Source organism: Harpia harpyja, chromosome 19 (genome assembly GCF_026419915.1).
Source record: "Harpia harpyja isolate bHarHar1 chromosome 19, bHarHar1 primary haplotype, whole genome shotgun sequence".
NCBI classification, from domain to species: domain Eukaryota; kingdom Metazoa; phylum Chordata; class Aves; order Accipitriformes; family Accipitridae; genus Harpia; species Harpia harpyja.
This window is the reverse complement of record NC_068958.1, coordinates 15,953,998-15,973,444: the sequence shown is the minus strand read 5'-3', so window position 1 is coordinate 15,973,444 and position 19,447 is coordinate 15,953,998. Positions and strand designations below refer to the sequence as shown.

At 58.7% G+C, this 19,447-nt stretch overlaps 2 protein-coding genes across 2 annotated transcripts; both read left to right on the top strand.

Moving 5' to 3' along the window:
* Positions 1–1,926: 1,926 nt before the first annotated feature.
* On the top strand, positions 1,927–6,143 carry LOC128154217 (sperm-associated antigen 4 protein-like). The gene is made up of 8 exons (XM_052814482.1): positions 1,927–1,932; positions 2,134–2,174; positions 2,430–2,526; positions 3,167–3,260; positions 3,818–3,930; positions 4,598–4,765; positions 5,126–5,215; positions 6,000–6,143. The coding sequence occupies exons 1-8, from the start codon at positions 1,927–1,929 to the stop codon at positions 6,114–6,116; spliced, it is 726 nt and encodes a 241-aa protein (XP_052670442.1). The 3' UTR covers positions 6,117–6,143.
* Positions 6,144–15,037: 8,894 nt separating this feature from the next.
* On the top strand, positions 15,038–17,481 carry LOC128154216 (sperm-associated antigen 4 protein-like). The gene is made up of 5 exons (XM_052814481.1): positions 15,038–15,050; positions 15,608–15,720; positions 16,368–16,535; positions 16,896–16,985; positions 17,230–17,481. Exons 2-5 carry the CDS (start codon positions 15,622–15,624, stop codon positions 17,479–17,481), a joined length of 609 nt encoding a protein of 202 aa, XP_052670441.1. The 5' UTR covers positions 15,038–15,050; positions 15,608–15,621.
* Positions 17,482–19,447: the final 1,966 nt, after the last annotated feature.

The window sequence follows — 19,447 nt, the reverse complement described above, 5'->3', positions numbered from 1 at the left end:
GCATAGAGATGGAGGTGCTGACCCTGCCTTCGATGCCAGCTGCCGGCTCAGCCATTCAAGGGCCTGCCAAGTGGCGCGACAAGGCCACAGAAATTGCAAGTAAGCTCAGCACTGCTGCTTGCCGCGAAGTCCTCTGGGGTGAACTTGGAGAGCTGCAGTGTGCCAGAGCTCTGGCCAGATGTCACAAGTGGCAGGAGAAGTGCAGGCTGCCCTGCTGCTCTTTGCCCCAGGGAGGGAGTGGGTAGGACTCGGTGCCCGCCTCCCCACAGGGAGCTGCAACACGTGTGGCTGGGCATCCTAGTGAAGAGACCTCAAGAGACAGGCCTAACTTTTGTCTGGTTTCTTTGCCCAGGGACGGCCTTCAGCCTTGCTTGCCAGCCGGCAGGTGCCCTTGTCTCCCTGTGGAGACACATGCTGAGCACACGCGTCTTCGCCGTGTACGTACTACATGTTTCTGCTGTGGACGGGGGGAGAAAGGGGATGTCTGAGGGTCAGTGCAAGCCAAGGGGAGGGTCAGTGCAAGGCAAGGGGAGGGCAGAGGGTGTTGCCCAGCCAGCAGCTGGGGCTCCCACTCGGGTGCTGCTCGTGCTGTGGCCAAGAGCAAAGCCCCTCGGCAGTCTCACTCCCACACATTTGCTGGAGCCCCAAACTTTGGCTGCGGTAGGACAAACTGCCACGTAGCCGGACGCTCGGGTGCGGAGCCAAGCCTCTGCAGGGAAGGGTTTTCCCCAGCTCCAGCAAGAGACTGTGTGGGTCGGGGAGGGCTCTGGGAGGAAAGCCAGACAAGGCTCCTGTGCTTCCCCGCTGTGCGGCAAAACAGCCCTGAGAGAGATCGGTGTGATCGCAAGTGAGAACAGGCGTGCTTTCTCAGCCAAAGAGAGAGCGGGGTCCACACCAGAAAGACTGCTGAGAAGCTGAAAAGCAGGTCTTCATTTGCTCGACCTCTTTACCTCCCGGGATCATTTGCATTCCCTTTCGGAAGGTGCTCCTGGAGCCCGCCCTTTGGGGAAGATCTGCCGGCAGTGTTGAACGGTGTGGACAGAAATCGTGTTCCTCCTGGGCGCTGCTCTGTCAGCTCTCCTGTCAGCAGCAGGCTTCCAGAACGGTGGCTTTTTGGCCTGAAAAGGGAAATCTACCTGTGCAGGGGCTCGCCTGAGACTTGGGTCATTGACAGCCACAGGACTCCCTCTTTTCCAGGCAAAAGATGGCCCTACAGAAGAGGTTCTTGAAAGTTGTCATCTTGTTGCTCCCAGTGGCTCTTGGTGAGTTCCCATGGGCAAACACCCGAGAGCGACAGCCTGGCTGTGCTGGATGCCAGCTTTCAGCTGGCCAGCTTTCCTTTTGGGCCAGTATGGGCGGAAACTCCCGTGGCCCAAGTGCTTCGTGAGTATGTCCTTGACTGGGACCGGCTTTCGGACTACCAGGAAGACTGGCAGTCTCCCAGCCGTGCTGCTGCTCTGGCCGCTGGTCCGAATGGCTTGCTTAGTCTGCAAGTCTGCGAGAGAAGGGTGTAGGTTTCCAAGCCCGAACTGGGGATTCCCAGAGGGGAGGGGCCATGCAGGGGGGCCGACGGAGAGGTACCTCTCCTAGCCCATGCAGCCTGGTCTTGGTACTCGCTGAAGCAGTGAGGGGAGATGGGGAATAGCTCTGGGGCACCGAGCACACCTGAAGATCACGCCTGCGCAGTGCCCTCAAGCCTGGGCTGATGACCCCCAGTCAGAGGCGCGTCCTCTCTCTGCACCCCACGTTCCCCACCTCCTCAGCTAACCTGCTGCCCCACCCCCCAAGGCAACAGGGAGGAGACAAGGGGACTGCAGGGATCGCTGGCAACCCTAGTCAGATAACCGTCTCTTGGTGATGTGAATTGCAGCTGGCGTTTACTGCAGGACCTCACTGCCACTGTGGACCATGCGGGCCAAGGGACTGATGGAGGTCGGTGACTCTTGTGGGACGGGCACCTCCTGCAAGGGAGCGTTGCTGACAGTGGCTGGATAAATCACGGGCTCTTCTGCTTCCATGCAGGGTGACCCAAAGAAGCAGCAGCTTGTGCCGTGTCTTCCTAGGGAAGCCTCTCCTGGGAAGCCCCGGCAGCTCTGGTAGTGGATGCTCTAACGGAGCGTTTTTCCCTTTCAGGAGCTGACGTGTGAGTCTGCAGCAGAATGGAAGATGCAGCGGTAAGAGATGTTGCCTGAGCTGGAACTGGCTCTGTGCAGAAGCGTCAGCCGACCTCGTGCTAGCTGCACTCATTTTCCTAACAGCCAGGGCTCCCGTGCTTCCCCCCTGCCTTTGCCTTTTGCTCAACCTGGTGCAGAAGGGAAGCACTCGCAAAGCAGGGAAAGCACCTGTGTCTCTCCTCCTTGCTGAGCTCAGACACCCCCCCAGAGGGGATGGGCTGCTCTCTGACAAGATCTGCTTTCTTGTTCCTGCAGGCACTTGTGCGCTTTGTTGGCGGAGCAAAACCAGAAGATGCAGCTTCTTCTGGAGGAGGTGGCTCAACTGAGGGCGGAGATCAGCAGTGCCAAGAAGGTGAGCCTGCGTTTTGGGGAAGGAGGCTTGGCTGGGCAGAACCCCCCGAGAAGGTACTCCGTGGGGTTGTTGGTGGGGTCGGACTGCTGACTGCAGCAACCCAGCCTTTACCCCAGGGGCTTTGCTGGGTGAGCTTCTGCACTGCACAGGCCCTTCTCCAGCCCCAGTCTAACCGGGCCGCTTCAGGCAGCGGAGAACTCCCGACAGCCTTCCCTTGGCACACCATTGCCTCTGGCTGCTCTGGCCGGGCCCCTTCAGGCAGCGGAGAACTCCCGACAGCCTTCCCTTGGCACACCATTGCCTCTGGCTGCTCTGGCTGGGCCCCTGAGGCAGTGGTGAGACCCAGGCACGCTCACGGGGCCAGCCATCGCTTGCAGGGCCTGAGCCCGGCTCCCGGCTGACCTGGAGAGCGTGGAGGGTGGGGACGAGGGTGTGGGGACCCTCGTCAACCCACCTCGGGGCCACGGCCACAGATACTGTTCCTCAGTCCTCGCGGCTCATGTCAGCAGCAGAGAGTCTTGCATCTCCGTGGACAAGGCTTGCCTTGCATTTCTGACGCTGACCCTTTGCCTCCGCGGGCGCTAGTAGCCACGCTGAACTGCCCGCTGATGCGGTCCTTTTCTGTGTTCCTTTATGGCAGCGTTCCCAGGAAGGTCAGGAAGTGAACCAGGCAGCGTCCAAGACGGCTTTGGAAGTCTATGTCGAGATGTCTGACTGGGCCCTGAAAAGCTCTGGTATGGACACAAGCAGCCCAGTCTCCTTGCCCTGCGCTTGTCTGTAGCGCTCCCCAGAGGAGCCTGTGCTCCAGGCGCTGCTCTCCAAAGTGGGGGAGCTTCAACGCTTCACGGGGTCCAAGAGCAAAGCTGTGGCAGAGTGGGTCTCTCAGACTCCCTCCCAGTCCTGCCCTCGGCCTCCGCACGCGTGCCTCTGGTGCTGCCCTGGCACGCGTTCCTGTGCTGATGGAGGGGCTCTCTTCCTCTCCCCTGCATTTGAAAAGGGAATGGCTGGGCCGTCCTTTGCTGCCCACACAGCAAGCCCTCAGCTTTGGTCTGCTGTCATTCACACGGGCACCTGCTGTCTCCCAGACCCCTCAGACCTTCTCCTCGTGGCACTGTGAGAGAAGAAGTCACCAGGCACGTGGATGCCGTCGTTCCCCTGCGCAGCTGGGCACCCCCACCAGCGTGGTGACTGACAGACGTGGAGCTGGCCGGCGGCGGCACAAATAGTGTCTGAGCACCAAGTCCTCCTCGTCTGTGGCCTCTTGCAGTCACCTGCTCTCCCTTCCTTACAGGTGCCACCATCGACATGCAGAGAACTTCTGAGACCTACAACTGCAAAGAGAATTGGGGCTGCAGGGTTTTATGGTTCTTTCGCCCTGCCAACCCTCCTGATACTATCTTGCAGGTATCGTAGCAGAAATCATCAGTGCTGGTTTCCTTCCTTTTCCCTTCCTTCCTCCCTTCCTCCCTTCCTTCCTTCCTTCCTTCCTTCCTTCCTTCCTTCCTGTGAAGTTGGGGACCAACCTCAGGGGCTTTCCCCTCAGTCCAGTGGTACTGCTCAAGCTCAGCGTGTTGATCAGGTTCCTGAAACCAAAGCTCAAACACAGGGCTGGGCTTGCTAGAAAGAAATCAGTGGTTCCCCTCAGGAGGGGAACAGAGCTGAACTGAGCTGAACTGCTGCATCTCACCCATAGTCCTCTGCCACAGCTGAGTGAAAGAGCTTCTCCCTGGTGACCCCGTTTCCACACTCATCCCTAACAGCGCCTTTTCAGGGGTGGGAGGCGGGAGGTGGGGGGTGCCCTGCAGAGCCACTGGGCAGAGACGTGTTTCTGCTCGGCCCTGACTAGGATGGTTTCCTAAGCGGTATTCTCCTCTGCGCCATAATACTGAGAGCCCCCTTTGTCAGGCAGGGAAGAAGGCCTCCTGCCTTTGTCCATTTCCTCACAGGCGCCTCACTTTCGAGCTGAAATAGACCCCACAGACGCACCGGTGCCTAAGCTTCAAGCTACGTGGGCAGCTGTGTTGGCCCCAACACTCTCTCACCCTTCATCGCTCTCGCGTTCTGGTTGCAGCCGGATCTTTCCCCAGGAGACTGCTGGCCTTTACAAGGGCCTCAGGGCCAGGTGGTCATCAGGTTGCCAGCACGAGTCCACCTGACCGCCGTCACGATGCAGCACATCTACAAAGAGGTCTCTCCATCTGGGACCGTCACCAGCGCGCCCAGAGACGTCGCTGTCTTTGTAAGTCTCTGCTGGGCGCTTCTGGTGGGGATCTGGCCCCGGGGAAAAGCCATGACCGGGTCTTGCTTGCTTGTGTGCATCCGCGGAGCTTTGTGTCCTGCTCTCTCCTGAGCACTGCAGTGCCCCAGCGGGATACTTCAAAGGCTCTAGAGGTTTCATCCCTCTTAAGACTTGTTCTGGCCAAGCACCTGGGGGTTCTTGACCAAAACTCAAGGCAGAGACTGAGCTGCGCCCTAACCAGTGCTAGACTACTGCTAGAGCCGCAGGAGAGGCTGGGCAGATAACAGGGCCGATCCAGCGCGTACGTTCCCTCTTTGTCGGGATGAGTCTGAGCTGCTCTCCTTGTGCTTTGCCCCCGAGGGAGTGGATGCGGACGGAGAAGAGGAAACTCTCCTTGGGACGTTCACGTACAACGTGGAAAAAGAGGCCACTCAGACCTTCCCTCTGAAGGTAGGGTCCAGGCACGGGGACAAGAGCAAAACAGGTTTGCCTGCAAGTCCATGGCAGGAAGAGAGTGAATGCTTTCTCCCTGGGCAGAGGGGCCCGGACCACCGCTGAGAGAGACCCGGCGGGGTTGGGAGGGCTGAGTAGCACGCGGTGGTGGCAGCAAAAGGATAGCAAGGGCAGGGCCAGGCCCGTGGGAGCACGAGTCCTGAGAGATCCCTGGCTGCACCCACTGCCTTCAGCAGAGCCAGCTGCACACGCGGCCACTCCACCCAAGCAACGGCTTTGTGCCGTGGAGAAATGGACGCCTGGCGGCGAAAGCCGTCGGGCAGCACCGCCGCTCCATCCTGTGGCCTGCTGGCAGGCTGGACAGTGTCCTCTCCTCCCAGCATAGCATGCCCCTTCTCTCCCGGTGCTCTCACGCCTGCCGGGAGGAAAGCAGGCAGAGCAGACAGCGGGAGCTTGGTGGCCTTGCATGCCGGCTGCCCCCTGCATAGGAGCACCTCCCCGGCCTCTCTGTCAGCACAGAGCAAGCAGCAGAGGGAAGGGGCAGAGGGAAGGGAGACGCAGCCCCAGCCGGGCCGGCATGCAGAGGATGCCAGCCAGGTGCCTTCCCCCTCCCCGTCTCCCCAGCCTGCCCAGCAGCCCCGGTGCCAGCAGCGAGCCTCACATTTCCACAGCTGCTTCCAAGAGCTTCCTCCTGAGCAGGAGCAGGGCTGGCAGGGGGAGATACGTTGGTTGCATTGTCGCTCTTAACGTCCCCGTTTCCTTTTCCCTCTTTTCTTCGCAGGACGCGCCGCTTCCCAGAGCCTTTTCATATATCAAACTTCTCGTGAAGAGCAACTGGGGAAACCCAGCGTACACCTGCATTTATCGAGTGCAGGTTCACGGGAAGATGGCAAACTAGAAAGCCTCAGCCGCAACCCAAGAAGAAAAAGCAAGACAGACGTAAAAAAGCGAAGAAAAACGGGGGCGGGGGGGAAATAAAACAAAAGAAGAAGATGTGGCAATTGAGATCGGCGTAGAAGACCTGTCTCCAAAGTGGGGTGCGCAAGAAGGTCCATTGGGGGGCGGGCGGGAGTGTGTGGAAAAGGTCAGAACGTGATTGTTTCCTAAAACAGAGGGCGATATTAAGCATTCCTAAGATTTAACCTAGCGAGGAGGCTCCGCAAGGAGCACCAGCCTCGGGCAGGCAGAAGGACCCGGCTTCCGTTACGAGCAGGGAGACTGCCACCCGCCCCCAGAGCCGGCTCTGCAGGAGCTCTCCCAGGAGCCCGCCCACCCTCGTCCGGGCTTCTCGGCCAATGGCGCCCGCCAGGCGGTGACAGGCAGGGCCCCCCGCCAGCCACTGCAGAGCCCTTCTCTGGCCCCGCCCCGCCCCGGCCCCGCTGGCGTTGCAACTGGGCAGCCTGCAGGCACGGGTTGCGGGCCGAGCCCCGAGCCTCGAGCCTTGGTGTCGTCCCCAAAGGGGGTGTCGGTACGCGGTGTGCAATGAGCCAGTCTCACGCACAGAGACGAGATATTGTTGATTACAAAGCTGTGCAAGTTTGGGTGCTAGGTGGTAGCTCCACAAAGCTAGCACGCCTGGGGATTCTCCAGAGTTCCTTTTATATACATCCTTATCAGTTGGTAGGTTTCCTCAGACTGCCCTCTAATGCCCATCGGTTAGTAAGTTGCATATGGTTACACAATCTTTACTCTTACCACGCGTGCTCTGTGAGTAAGGGTCTCCGCCTGGGCCGGGGTCTCCTGCCCAGTGGGTGTCATTTTCAGCATTACAATGAGGGTAGTTTGCTTAAGGACCCAGTTTAGCTGACTATCCAAAACGAAGTATGTGATAAATGATTTAGTCCCAAACCGGATTTTAATTAAAGTTTACAATTTATTAAATGAATAAAGGCAAGCAAACAGCGCTGGGCGCGCCGGGAGCCTCTGCTCTACCAAGACGCGTGCTGTGAAAAACAACACAGCTTCTTTTACAGTCTAGCATTAGTTACATATTCATAATAGGCGTGTTCTCCCTAAAAAACTTTCCACCTCCTGGCTGCGCAGGTGCAGTAGTTCTTTTTGTATCTTTTCAAACTCTCCCCAGCAACCAGGGGGTCCTCCAGGCAATGCATCTCCGACCAGGCTCCCCCACTGCTCAGGCACAACAGCAGACATCTTGTGTAACAGCCGACACCCTGCACAATACCAGCTGTGGCTACCAAAACCCAAACAAGTTCAACAGCAAGACATAGCAGACACTTCCCTTTTAACAAATGCATATAACAAATTGCTTATACACAGTTATCTCAATACACCCCATACTCACACATACCAAGGGTCACCCCGTTCACAACATCGTTCAACACCATGACAAATGCCTCAGTTCTCCCTTAAGATCTCTTGCTTAACACTGTGTAGTTAATCAGCTCAAAACCAGTTTTGAGCTAGCAAAAAAAGAACTATATACATGCTATCTGTTTCCCCTCGGTCTGCGGTTATACAAAGACCGACAAAGTGGTTAAAGATTATAAATTCAGCGAGGGTCACATTTTACTATGCGACTCTAGCATTGTTTTATATTGACACGAATCAGGTGAACACATTTCACAAAGTATAAACCTGATAATTAGAATAGGTACAGCTGACATATTTTCCAGGATGTTCCTTCTTCAAGGATAGCCAACTCCTCATGAGAAGTTCTCTAACTCATGGCTTCTAACAACCTCAGGGACGGTCACCCTGATCCTAGACATTGTGCACCTATTTGGTTTTCTTAGTGTGTGCGACATCTAACTTCACTAAATTCTTCATCAATTTTTAACCCTCTACTTGCGTAGATAACATTGGGACAGCTCTTCGGGGCTCCCCGGGCCGGGGGTTGGCAGCTCCTCCCTCACTTTCCCAACAGCGGGGCCGGAGGAGCAGACGGAACAGTTTGGCCTAGCACCTTCCCGGCATCCGGGCTGTTGGTTTGTCGGTGAACCCGTCGTTTCTGTAAAACGGGTGTGGGGAGCCTGTCTGACTGGCCTGTCGGAAAGCCCATTCCTCAGCCCATGAACGTCCCCGTTCTAGATCTCGCCACTCTCTGTCGGGGGTCCTTTTGTGTCACATTGATAAGTGTCGACGGGGAATTTTCGAGCGTTTTGCCCCGTGTTATTCTGACCTCCCCGTGGCATTTGGACGACCCTGACCTGTCGCTCCTTTTGACGGACCACCGTCTCTGGGGCTCCCAGAAAGGCTGTCCAGTTCTGCAGCCCTTGAGGTGTTCCCGTTGTGGGCTCCACCCAGGTTAGGGTTGGGTTGCATAAGGTTAGGCTCTTTGGTCCCCCAGGCGCTGCAACACTTTGGTTTTCCCTCCCGCTGTTGCTATTGGGGACATCGTGTCCGGGGGTGTGGCGCCTTCTCCATTATGGACATCCCGGGCAGCCAGTCTCGCTGTCCACTCGGAAAGCTCGTCCAAAGGATTGCAGGGATGGGGAGGGTTAGCAGCCCACGTTCCTGGCGGCTGTCTAACAGCATGTAGTATTGGGAGGGCGTCAGGGTAGCGGGAGCATTCCCTGGGTGTTGTCGGAGGATCCCAAGGGGTTCCTGAGAGGTGGGGCTGGTGGGTGGGCGTGCCAGGGTGCTATTGTGATGCCTTGAATGAAGGCTGGAGCTGAAAGACTCCATTGTATTTTGTAGCGCTTTTAATTTATGCTTGCTTGAGCGACTTTGAAGCTTTTGGTATGTAAGAAAACCTTGAGGTTTGTTAACAGTATGCACAAATAGATGAGAAGCCTTAAGTTCTGCTGAGCTTTGTGATTAAAACCTGCCAGGGCCAGCTAACTAGGAAGAAGAGATGAACCACCCCTGAGATGACCCGCACTGCGCGTGCCTTAAGAGAGAGTTCAATTAGCGGACACCAAGAAAATGACCACCAGAGGGTTTCAAAGACCCCAAAAGACCACCGACCCATTTAATAGCGCATGCCCCAAAGGGCGGACACTATGTAAATAATTTCTGGGAAATTACATGAATAGGTACAACAGTTTGGGGAAATGTAATGAATATGTATATATTAGAACAATATAAGCTTTGCTTGCTGTGGGTAACGGTATGCACGCAAGGAGGAGCTATGCCCCGTGCATCCAGCGCTGCAATAAAGAATGCCTGCTTTCTAAGACTCCAAAACTGAGCCTTAGAGAGTTTCTTCGACCGGCTTTTTCGGTAGCAATTGTAGTTGTCACGTGAGGTTAGTAGGGTTGCTGGGTCATCCCAGAGAAGCCACTGGGGTCTCTAGGTCAGCCCAGAGGAGCTGTTGTGCATCTTGTTGAGGAGAAGGGGGCACGGTGGCCCTGGGCAGTTGCCCACAGGCCACCGTGGGAGGCGGAGTCCCCCCGTGCCAATGTGGAGCCTGAGGGGCCCAGCCCCAGGCGGGATGCTGCCATCGCTGCCCGATCCCACAGGAACCCCCTTCCAGAGCTGGACAAGGGAAGCCCGTTCCTACCCAGAGGATCACACCCAAATACCGCCCAACTGCCCGAGTGCGAGAGCCGCCCAGCCTGCCGCAAGGCCCCCAGGCGCCCTTTGCTGCCAGGGCCCTCCTGCCATCAATGGCACTGGCAGCTCTGCTGCCTGGACGGCCCACTGCACGGGGGCGGCCCAGGGGTCCGGGCAGGCCTGGGCTGCCCATGGGGAAACGGGCACCTCGTGCTCCCCTGCAAAAGTGGGTGGCATGGCTGGGTAAGCTGCAGCCCCGCACCGCCCCAGCGCAGCTTGGGCCTGCACCGGCGTGGGACTCCCACCGGCCAGTGAGGGGGGACATGGCGGGGCTGTGCTCCATGCGCCCTGTGTCCCCGTGCTGCCATGCTGGGACCCTGGTACAGGCCGCGCTGCCCAGTGGTCCCAGCGCAGCCCGTGGCCCTGCGCAGGGACCCTCCTGGGCCCTCGTGAGACAAGGAAGGAGCCCACTCCTATTTCAAACGAGGGAAGTCAAGCCAGAATCAGCAAGGGCGAGAAACAAAACGGTCCTTGTTAACCAAGACGTACCGCTGGGCCCCTGACAGCACATCTGGGCTATTGGGTTTTTCTCCTTGGCGCACGAAACGGTTGCAAGGGGAGAAACGCCGCCGGAAGCATGGGGCGAGAGCAAAGTCCCCTTTCCAGCGCCCTTTCTGGTTACCCGAGGATGCCCGGGAGAGCTGGAACCCTCCCCGGCAGGCCAGGCCAGGCCAGGCAGCCAGACCCGGCAGGGGAGCGTGGCAGGGTTCGGGGGGGCCCACAGGCATGGGCTCCCACCGCCCGGGAGGGCCGCAGCCGTCTTGCCCCAGGGGAGACCACGGGGTCTCCCTGCCCTGCTCAGCCCTGGGGAGCCCCATTGTGACGTCAGAGCCACTGCCACTGTGAGGTCAGAGCTGGCCGCCCACACAGCCCTGTGGCGGGCCAGGAAGGATCCCACAGCTGCCGTGTGGCTGTTGCCCTGGGCAGGCGCACTCCTGCTGGGGGGCAGCGTGGGGCTGCTGCCACCGGCGCTGGTTTTGCCCGGACAGGCCGCACTGCTGGGGCTGAGGAGGAGGAAGAGCTGAGCGGGGAGCCTGCCTTTGCCCAGGGATGGCGAGGAGAAAGGCCCCCCAGAGAAGACGCCAAGGGGCCTCCGAAGGCTCCTTGGGGAATGAGGCCGACCAACAGCCGGCAGGAGAGGCAGCGGGGCCGAGCCGCTGCCAGACGAGTAGGTACGAAGTGGGCTGCTCCTGCCCGGGGCTTCAGGTTAGGGTGGTAGCACGGACGTGGCCTAGCACGGTCAGTGGGGAAGCATGGGGAAGCCGACAGAGGTTTTCTGAAGAGCCCCGTGGCTTGCAAAGCCCCCCTTCTGTGGGGATGGGTCTGGGCTGAAAGCCCGGCTCTCTCTCCCGGCCAAAAGCCAGGGTGCGGCAGGGGCTTTTGGGGAGGCGGTAGCCTCGTGCTGCAGGGGTCGGAGCCCAGCCCTGCTAGCAGCACAGGGAGATTTTGCTGCGCGGGGGGGCCAAGCCCCTGGGACCTGAGACTGGCCCCCTCGGGATGCTGAGGCACAGTCCTGCCTGGCTGAGGGGGGCAGCTGTGCAGAGAGGAGAGGGGCTGGGAGACCGGCAGTGCCCAGGGAAGAAGTGGGGGGCCGCGGTGCGGGACAGCAGCCTGTGCCCCCTCCCCGAACGGCCACTGAGAGGTGCCTGCCAAGGGGCGGGTTAGTGCCAGGGCCCAGGGAGCAGGGAGGGACGGGGTGGGAATCGGGCTGTGCTGCCGGGTCGGCTTCCCAAGGCGGGGGACTGCCGCTGCCAGCTTGCTTCCTCTTCTCCCGCTGCAGGCCTGTAAAGCAAAGGATGGGGAAAGGAGAGGAGGGGACCCCTAGAAGCAGCCCAGCTGTGCTGCCCTCTCTCGCTGCTGCTGGGACGGCCCGTCCTCTGGCAAGGGCCTCCGCTCAGGCTACTCCTGAGCCCACCTCGGCTCCCGTGGCGTGGGGACGGTGGGCAACCGGCATTTGTCTTTTTCCTCCCACAGTAACCTCTGCATAGAGATGGAGGTGCTGACCCTGCCTTCGATGCCAGCTGCCGGCTCAGCCATTCAAGGGCCTGCCAAGTGGCGCGACAAGGCCACAGAAATTGCAAGTAAGCTCAGCACTGCTGCTTGCCGCGAAGTCCTCTGGGGTGAACTTGGAGAGCTGCAGTGTGCCAGAGCTCTGGCCAGATGTCACAAGTGGCAGGAGAAGTGCAGGCTGCCCTGCTGCTCTTTGCCCCAGGGAGGGAGTGGGTAGGACTCGGTGCCCACCTCCCCACAGGGAGCTGCAACACGTGTGGCTGGGCATCCTAGTGAAGAGACCTCAAGAGACAGGCCTAACTTTTGTCTGGTTTCTTTGCCCAGGGACGGCCTTCAGCCTTGCTTGCCAGCCGGCAGGTGCCCTTGTCTCCCTGTGGAGACACATGCTGAGCACACGCGTCTTCGCCGTGTACGTACTACATGTTTCTGCTGTGGACGGGGGGAGAAAGGGGATGTCTGAGGGTCAGTGCAAGCCAAGGGGAGGGTCAGTGCAAGGCAAGGGGAGGGCAGAGGGTGTTGCCCAGCCAGCAGCTGGGGCTCCCACTCGGGCGCTGCTCGTGCTGTGGCCAAGAGCAAAGCCCCTCGGCAGTCTCACTCCCACACATTTGCTGGAGCCCCAAACTTTGGCTGCGGTAGGACAAACTGCCACGTAGCCGGACGCTCGGGTGCGGAGCCAAGCCTCTGCAGGGAAGGGTTTTCCCCAGCTCCAGCAAGAGACCGTGTGGGTCGGGGAGGGCTCTGGGAGGAAAGCCAGACAAGGCTCCTGTGCTTCCCCGCTGTGCGGCAAAACAGCCCTGAGAGAGATCGGTGTGATCGCAAGTGAGAACAGGCGTGCTTTCTCAGCCAAAGAGAGAGCGGGGTCCACACCAGAAAGACTGCTGAGAAGCTGAAAAGCAGGTCTTCATTTGCTCGACCTCTTTACCTCCCGGGATCATTTGCATTCCCTTTCGGAAGGTGCTCCTGGAGCCCGCCCTTTGGGGAAGATCTGCCGGCAGCGTTGAACGGTGTGGACAGAAATCGTGTTCCTCCTGGGCGCTGCTCTGTCAGCTCTCCTGTCAGCAGCAGGCTTCCAGAACGGTGGCTTTTTGGCCTGAAAAGGGAAATCTACCTGTGCAGGGGCTCGCCCGAGACTTGGGTCATTGACAGCCACAGGACTCCCTCTTTTCCAGGCAAAAGATGGCCCTACAGAAGAGGTTCTTGAAAGTTGTCATCTTGTTGCTCCCAGTGGCTCTTGGTGAGTTCCCATGGGCAAACACCCGAGAGCGACAGCCTGGCTGTGCTGGATGCCAGCTTTCAGCTGGCCAGCTTTCCTTTTGGGCCAGTATGGGCGGAAACTCCCGTGGCCCAAGTGCTTCGTGAGTATGTCCTTGACTGGGACCGGCTTTCGGACTACCAGGAAGACTGGCAGTCTCCCAGCCGTGCTGCTGCTCTGGCCGCTGGTCCGAATGGCTTGCTTAGTCTGCAAGTCTGCGAGAGAAGGGTGTAGGTTTCCAAGCCCGAACTGGGGATTCCCAGAGGGGAGGGGCCATGCAGGGGGGCCGATGGAGAGGTACCTCTCCTAGCCCATGCAGCCTGGTCTTGGTGCTCGCTGAAGCAGTGAGGGGAGATGGGGAATAGCTCTGGGGCACCGAGCACACCTGAAGATCACGCCTGCGCAGTGCCCTCAAGCCTGGGCTGATGACCCCCAGTCAGAGGCGCGTCCTCTCTCTGCACCCCACGTTCCCCACCTCCTCAGCTAACCTGCTGCCCCACCCCCCAAGGCAACAGGGAGGAGACAAGGGGACTGCAGGGATCGCTGGCAACCCTAGTCAGATAACCGTCTCTTGGTGATGTGAATTGCAGCTGGCGTTTACTGCAGGACCTCACTGCCACTGTGGACCATGCGGGCCAAGGGACTGATGGAGGTCGGTGACTCTTGTGGGACGGGCACCTCCTGCAAGGGAGCGTTGCTGACAGTGGCTGGATAAATCACGGGCTCTTCTGCTTCCATGCAGGGTGACCCAAAGAAGCAGCAGCTTGTGCCGTGTCTTCCTAGGGAAGCCTCTCCTGGGAAGCCCCGGCAGCTCTGGTAGTGGATGCTCTAACGGAGCGTTTTTCCCTTTCAGGAGCTGACGTGTGAGTCTGCAGCAGAATGGAAGATGCAGCGGTAAGAGATGTTGCCTGAGCTGGAACTGGCTCTGTGCAGAAGCGTCAGCCGACCTCGTGCTAGCTGCACTCATTTTCCTAACAGCCAGGGCTCCCGTGCTTCCCCCCTGCCTTTGCCTTTTGCTCAACCTGGTGCAGAAGGGAAGCACTCGCAAAGCAGGGAAAGCACCTGTGTCTCTCCTCCTTGCTGAGCTCAGACACCCCCCCAGAGGGGATGGGCTGCTCTCTGACAAGATCTGCTTTCTTGTTCCTGCAGGCACTTGTGCGCTTTGTTGGCAGAGCAAAACCAGAAGATGCAGCTTCTTCTGGAGGAGGTGGCTCAACTGAGGGCGGAGATCAGCAGTGCCAAGAAGGTGAGCCTGCGTTTTGGGGAAGGAGGCTTGGCTGGGCAGAACCCCCCGAGAAGGTACTCCGTGGGGTTGTTGGTGGGGTCGGACTGCTGACTGCAGCAACCCAGCCTTTACCCCAGGGGCTTTGCTGGGTGAGCTTCTGCACTGCACAGGCCCTTCTCCAGCCCCAGTCTAACCGGGCCGCTTCAGGCAGCGGAGAACTCCCGACAGCCTTCCCTTGGCACACCATTGCCTCTGGCTGCTCTGGCCGGGCCCCTTCAGGCAGCGGAGAACTCCCGACAGCCTTCCCTTGGCACACCATTGCCTCTGGCTGCTCTGGCCGGGCCCCTTCAGGCAGCGGAGAACTCCCGACAGCCTTCCCTTGGCACACCATTGCCTCTGGCTGCTCTGGCCGGGCCCCTGAGGCAGTGGTGAGACCCAGGCACGCTCACGGGGCCAGCCATCGCTTGCAGGGCCTGAGCCCGGCTCCCGGCTGACCTGGAGAGCGTGGAGGGTGGGGACGAGGGTGTGGGGACCCTCGTCAACCCACCTCGGGGCCACGGCCACAGATACTGTTCCTCAGTCCTCGCGGCTCATGTCAGCAGCAGAGAGTCTTGCATCTCCGTGGACAAGGCTTGCCTTGCATTTCTGACGCTGACCCTTTGCCTCCGCGGGCGCTAGTAGCCACGCTGAACTGCCCGCTGATGCGGTCCTTTTCTGTGTTCCTTTATGGCAGCGTTCCCAGGAAGGTCAGGAAGTGAACCAGGCAGCGTCCAAGACGGCTTTGGAAGTCTATGTTGAGATGTCTGACTGGGCCCTGAAAAGCTCTGGTATGGACACAAGCAGCCCAGTCTCCTTGCCCTGCGCTTGTCTGTAGCGCTCCCCAGAGGAGCCTGTGCTCCAGGCGCTGCTCTCCAAAGTGGGGGAGCTTCAACGCTTCACGGGGTCCAAGAGCAAAGCTGTGGCAGAGTGGGTCTCTCAGACTCCCTCCCAGTCCTGCCCTCGGCCTCCGCACGCGTGCCTCTGGTGCTGCCCTGGCACGCGTTCCTGTGCTGATGGAGGGGCTCTCTTCCTCTCCCCTGCATTTGAAAAGGGAATGGCTGGGCCGTCCTTTGCTGCCCACACAGCAAGCCCTCAGCTTTGGTCTGCTGTCATTCACACGGGCACCTGCTGTCTCCCAGACCCCTCAGACCTTCTCCTCGTGGCACTGTGAGAGAAGAAGTCACCAGGCACGTGGATGCCGTCGTTCCCCTGCGCAGCTGGGCACCCCCACCAGCATGGTGACTGACAGACGTGGAGCTGGCCGGCGGCGGCACAAATAGTGTCTGAGCACCAAGTCCTCCTCGTCTGTGGCCTCTTGCAGTCACCTGCTCTCCCTTCCTTACAGGTGCCACCATCGACATGCAGAGAACTTCTGAGACCTACAACTGCAAAGAGAATTGGGGCTGCAGGGTTTTATGGTTCTTTCGCCCTGCCAACCCTCCTGATACTATCTTGCAGGTATCGTAGCAGAAATCATCAGTGCTGGTTTCCTTCCTTTTCCCTTCCTTCCTCCCTTCCTCCCTTCCTTCCTTCCTTCCTGTGAAGTTGGGGACCAACCTCAGGGGCTTTCCCCTCAGTCCAGTGGTACTGCTCAAGCTCAGCGTGTTGATCAGGTTCCTGAAACCAAAGCTCAAACACAGGGCTGGGCTTGCTAGAAAGAAATCAGTGGTTCCCCTCAGGAGGGGAACAGAGCTGAACTGAGCTGAACTGCTGCATCTCACCCATAGTCCTCTGCCACAGCTGAGTGAAAGAGCTTCTCCCTGGTGACCCCGTTTCCACACTCATCCCTAACAGCGCCTTTTCAGGGGTGGGAGGCGGGAGGTGGGGGGTGCCCTGCAGAGCCACTGGGCAGAGACATGTTTCTGCTCGGCCCTGACTAGGATGGTTTCCTAAGCGGTATTCTCCTCTGCGCCATAATACTGAGAGCCCCCTTTGTCAGGCAGGGAAGAAGGCCTCCTGCCTTTGTCCATTTCCTCACAGGCGCCTCACTTTCGAGCTGAAATAGACCCCACAGACGCACCGGTGCCTAAGCTTCAAGCTACGTGGGCAGCTGTGTTGGCCCCAACACTCTCTCACCCTTCATCGCTCTCGCGTTCTGGTTGCAGCCGGATCTTTCCCCAGGAGACTGCTGGCCTTTACAAGGGCCTCAGGGCCAGGTGGTCATCAGGTTGCCAGCACGAGTCCACCTGACCGCCGTCACGATGCAGCACATCTACAAAGAGGTCTCTCCATCTGGGACCGTCACCAGCGCGCCCAGAGACGTCGCTGTCTTTGTAAGTCTCTGCTGGGCGCTTCTGGTGGGGATCTGGCCCCGGGGAAAAGCCATGACCGGGTCTTGCTTGCTTGTGTGCATCCGCGGAGCTTTGTGTCCTGCTCTCTCCTGAGCACTGCAGTGCCCCAGCGGGATACTTCAAAGGCTCTAGAGGTTTCATCCCTCTTAAGACTTGTTCTGGCCAAGCACCTGGGGGTTCTTGACCAAAACTCAAGGCAGAGACTGAGCTGCGCCCTAACCAGTGCTAGACTACTGCTAGAGCCGCAGGAGAGGCTGGGCAGATAACAGGGCCGATCCAGCGCGTACGTTCCCTCTTTGTCGGGATGAGTCTGAGCTGCTCTCCTTGTGCTTTGCCCCCGAGGGAGTGGATGCGGACGGAGAAGAGGAAACTCTCCTTGGGACGTTCACGTACAACGTGGAAAAAGAGGCCACTCAGACCTTCCCTCTGAAGGTAGGGTCCAGGCACGGGGACAAGAGCAAAACAGGTTTGCCTGCAAGTCCATGGCAGGAAGAGAGTGAATGCTTTCTCCCTGGGCAGAGGGGCCCGGACCACCGCTGAGAGAGACCCGGCGGGGTTGGGAGGGCTGAGTAGCACGCGGTGGTGGCAGCAAAAGGATAGCAAGGGCAGGGCAGGGCCAGGCCCGTGGGAGCACGAGTCCTGAGAGATCCCTGGCTGCACCCACTGCCTTCAGCAGAGCCAGCTGCACACGCGGCCACTCCACCCAAGCAACGGCTTTGTGCCGTGGAGAAATGGACGCCTGGCGGCGAAAGCCGTCGGGCAGCACCGCCGCTCCATCCTGTGGCCTGCTGGCAGGCTGGACAGTGTCCTCTCCTCCCAGCATAGCATGCCCCTTCTCTCCCGGTGCTCTCACGCCTGCCGGGAGGAAAGCAGGCAGAGCAGACAGCGGGAGCTTGGTGGCCTTGCATGCCGGCTGCCCCCTGCATAGGAGCACCTCCCCGGCCTCTCTGTCAGCACAGAGCAAGCAGCAGAGGGAAGGGGCAGAGGGAAGGGAGACGCAGCCCCAGCCGGGCCGGCATGCAGAGGATGCCAGCCAGGTGCCTTCCCCCTCCCCGTCTCCCCAGCCTGCCCAGCAGCCCCGGTGCCAGCAGCGAGCCTCACATTTCCACAGCCGCTTCCAAGAGCTTCCTCCTGAGCAGGAGCAGGGCTGGCAGGGGGAGATACGTTGGTTGCATTGTCGCTCTTAACGTCCCCGTTTCCTTTTCCCTCTTTTCTTCGCAGGACGCACCGCTTCCCAGAGCCTTTTCATATATCAAACTTCTCGTGAAGAGCAACTGGGGAAACCCAGCGTACACCTGCATTTATCGAGTGCAGGTTCACGGGAAGATGGCAAACTAGAAAGCCTCAGCCGCAACCCAAGAAGAAAAAGCAAGACAGACGTAAAAAAGCGAAGAAAAACGGGGGCGGGGGGGAAATAAAACAAAAGAAGAAGATGTGGCAATTGAGATCGGCGTAGAAGACCTGTCTCCAAAGTGGGGTGCGCAAGAAGGTCCATTGGGGGGCGGGCGGGAGTGTGTGGAAAAGGTCAGAACGTGATTGTTTCCTAAAACAGAGGGCGATATTAAGCATTCCTAAGATTTAACCTAGCGAGGAGGCTCCGCAAGGAGCACCAGCCTCGGGCAGGCAGAAGGACCCGGCTTCTGTTACGAGCAGGGAGACTGCCACCCGCCCCCAGAGCCGGCTCTGCAGGAGCTCTCCCAGGAGCCCGCCCACCCTCGTCCGGGCTTCTCGGCCAATGGCGCCCGCCAGGCGGTGACAGGCAGGGCCCCCCGCCAGCCACTGCAGAGCCCTTCTCTGGCCCCGCCCCGCCCCGCCCCGGCCCCGCTGGCGTTGCAACTGGGCAGCCTGCAGGCGCGGGTTGCGGGCCGAGCCCCGAGCCTCGAGCCTTGGTGTCGTCCCCAAAGGGGGTGTCGGTACGCGGTGTGCAATGAGCCAGTCTCACGCACAGAGACGAGATATTGTTGATTACAAAGCTGTGCAAGTTTGGGTGCTAGGTGGTAGCTCCACAAAGCTAGCACGCCTGGGGATTCTCCAGAGTTCCTTTTATATACATCCTTATCAGTTGGTAGGTTTCCTCAGACTGCCCTCTAATGCCCATCGGTTAGTAAGTTGCATATGGTTACACAATCTTTACTCTTACCACGCGTGCTCTGTGAGTAAGGGTCTCCGCCTGGGCCGGGGTCTCCTGCCCAGTGGGTGTCATTTTCAGCATTACAATGAGGGTAGTTTGCTTAAGGACCCAGTTTAGCTGACTATCCAAAACGAAGTATGTGATAAATGATTTAGTCCCAAACCGGATTTTAATTAAAGTTTACAATTTATTAAATGAATAAAGGCAAGCAAACAGCGCTGGGCGCGCCGGGAGCCTCTGCTCTACCAAGACGCGTGCTGTGAAAAACAACACAGCTTCTTTTACAGTCTAGCATTAGTTACATATTCATAATAGGCGTGTTCTCCCTAAAAAACTTTCCACCTCCTGGCTGCGCAGGTGCAGTAGTTCTTTTTGTATCTTTTCAAACTCTCCCCAGCAACCAGGGGGTCCTCCAGGCAATGCATCTCCGACCAGGCTCCCCCACTGCTCAGGCACAACAGCAGACATCTTGTGTAACAGACACCCTGCACAATACCAGCTGTGGCTACCAAAACCCAAACAAGTTCAACAGCAAGACATAGCAGACACTGCCCTTTTAACAAATGCATATAACAAATTGCTTATACACAGTTATCTCAATACACCCCACACTCACACATACCAAGGGTCACCCCGTTCACAACATCGTTCAACACCATGACAAATGCCTCAGTTCTCCCTTAAGATCTCTTGCTTAACACTGTGTAGTTAATCAGCTCAAAACCAGTTTTGAGCTAGCAAAAAAAGAACTATATACATGCTA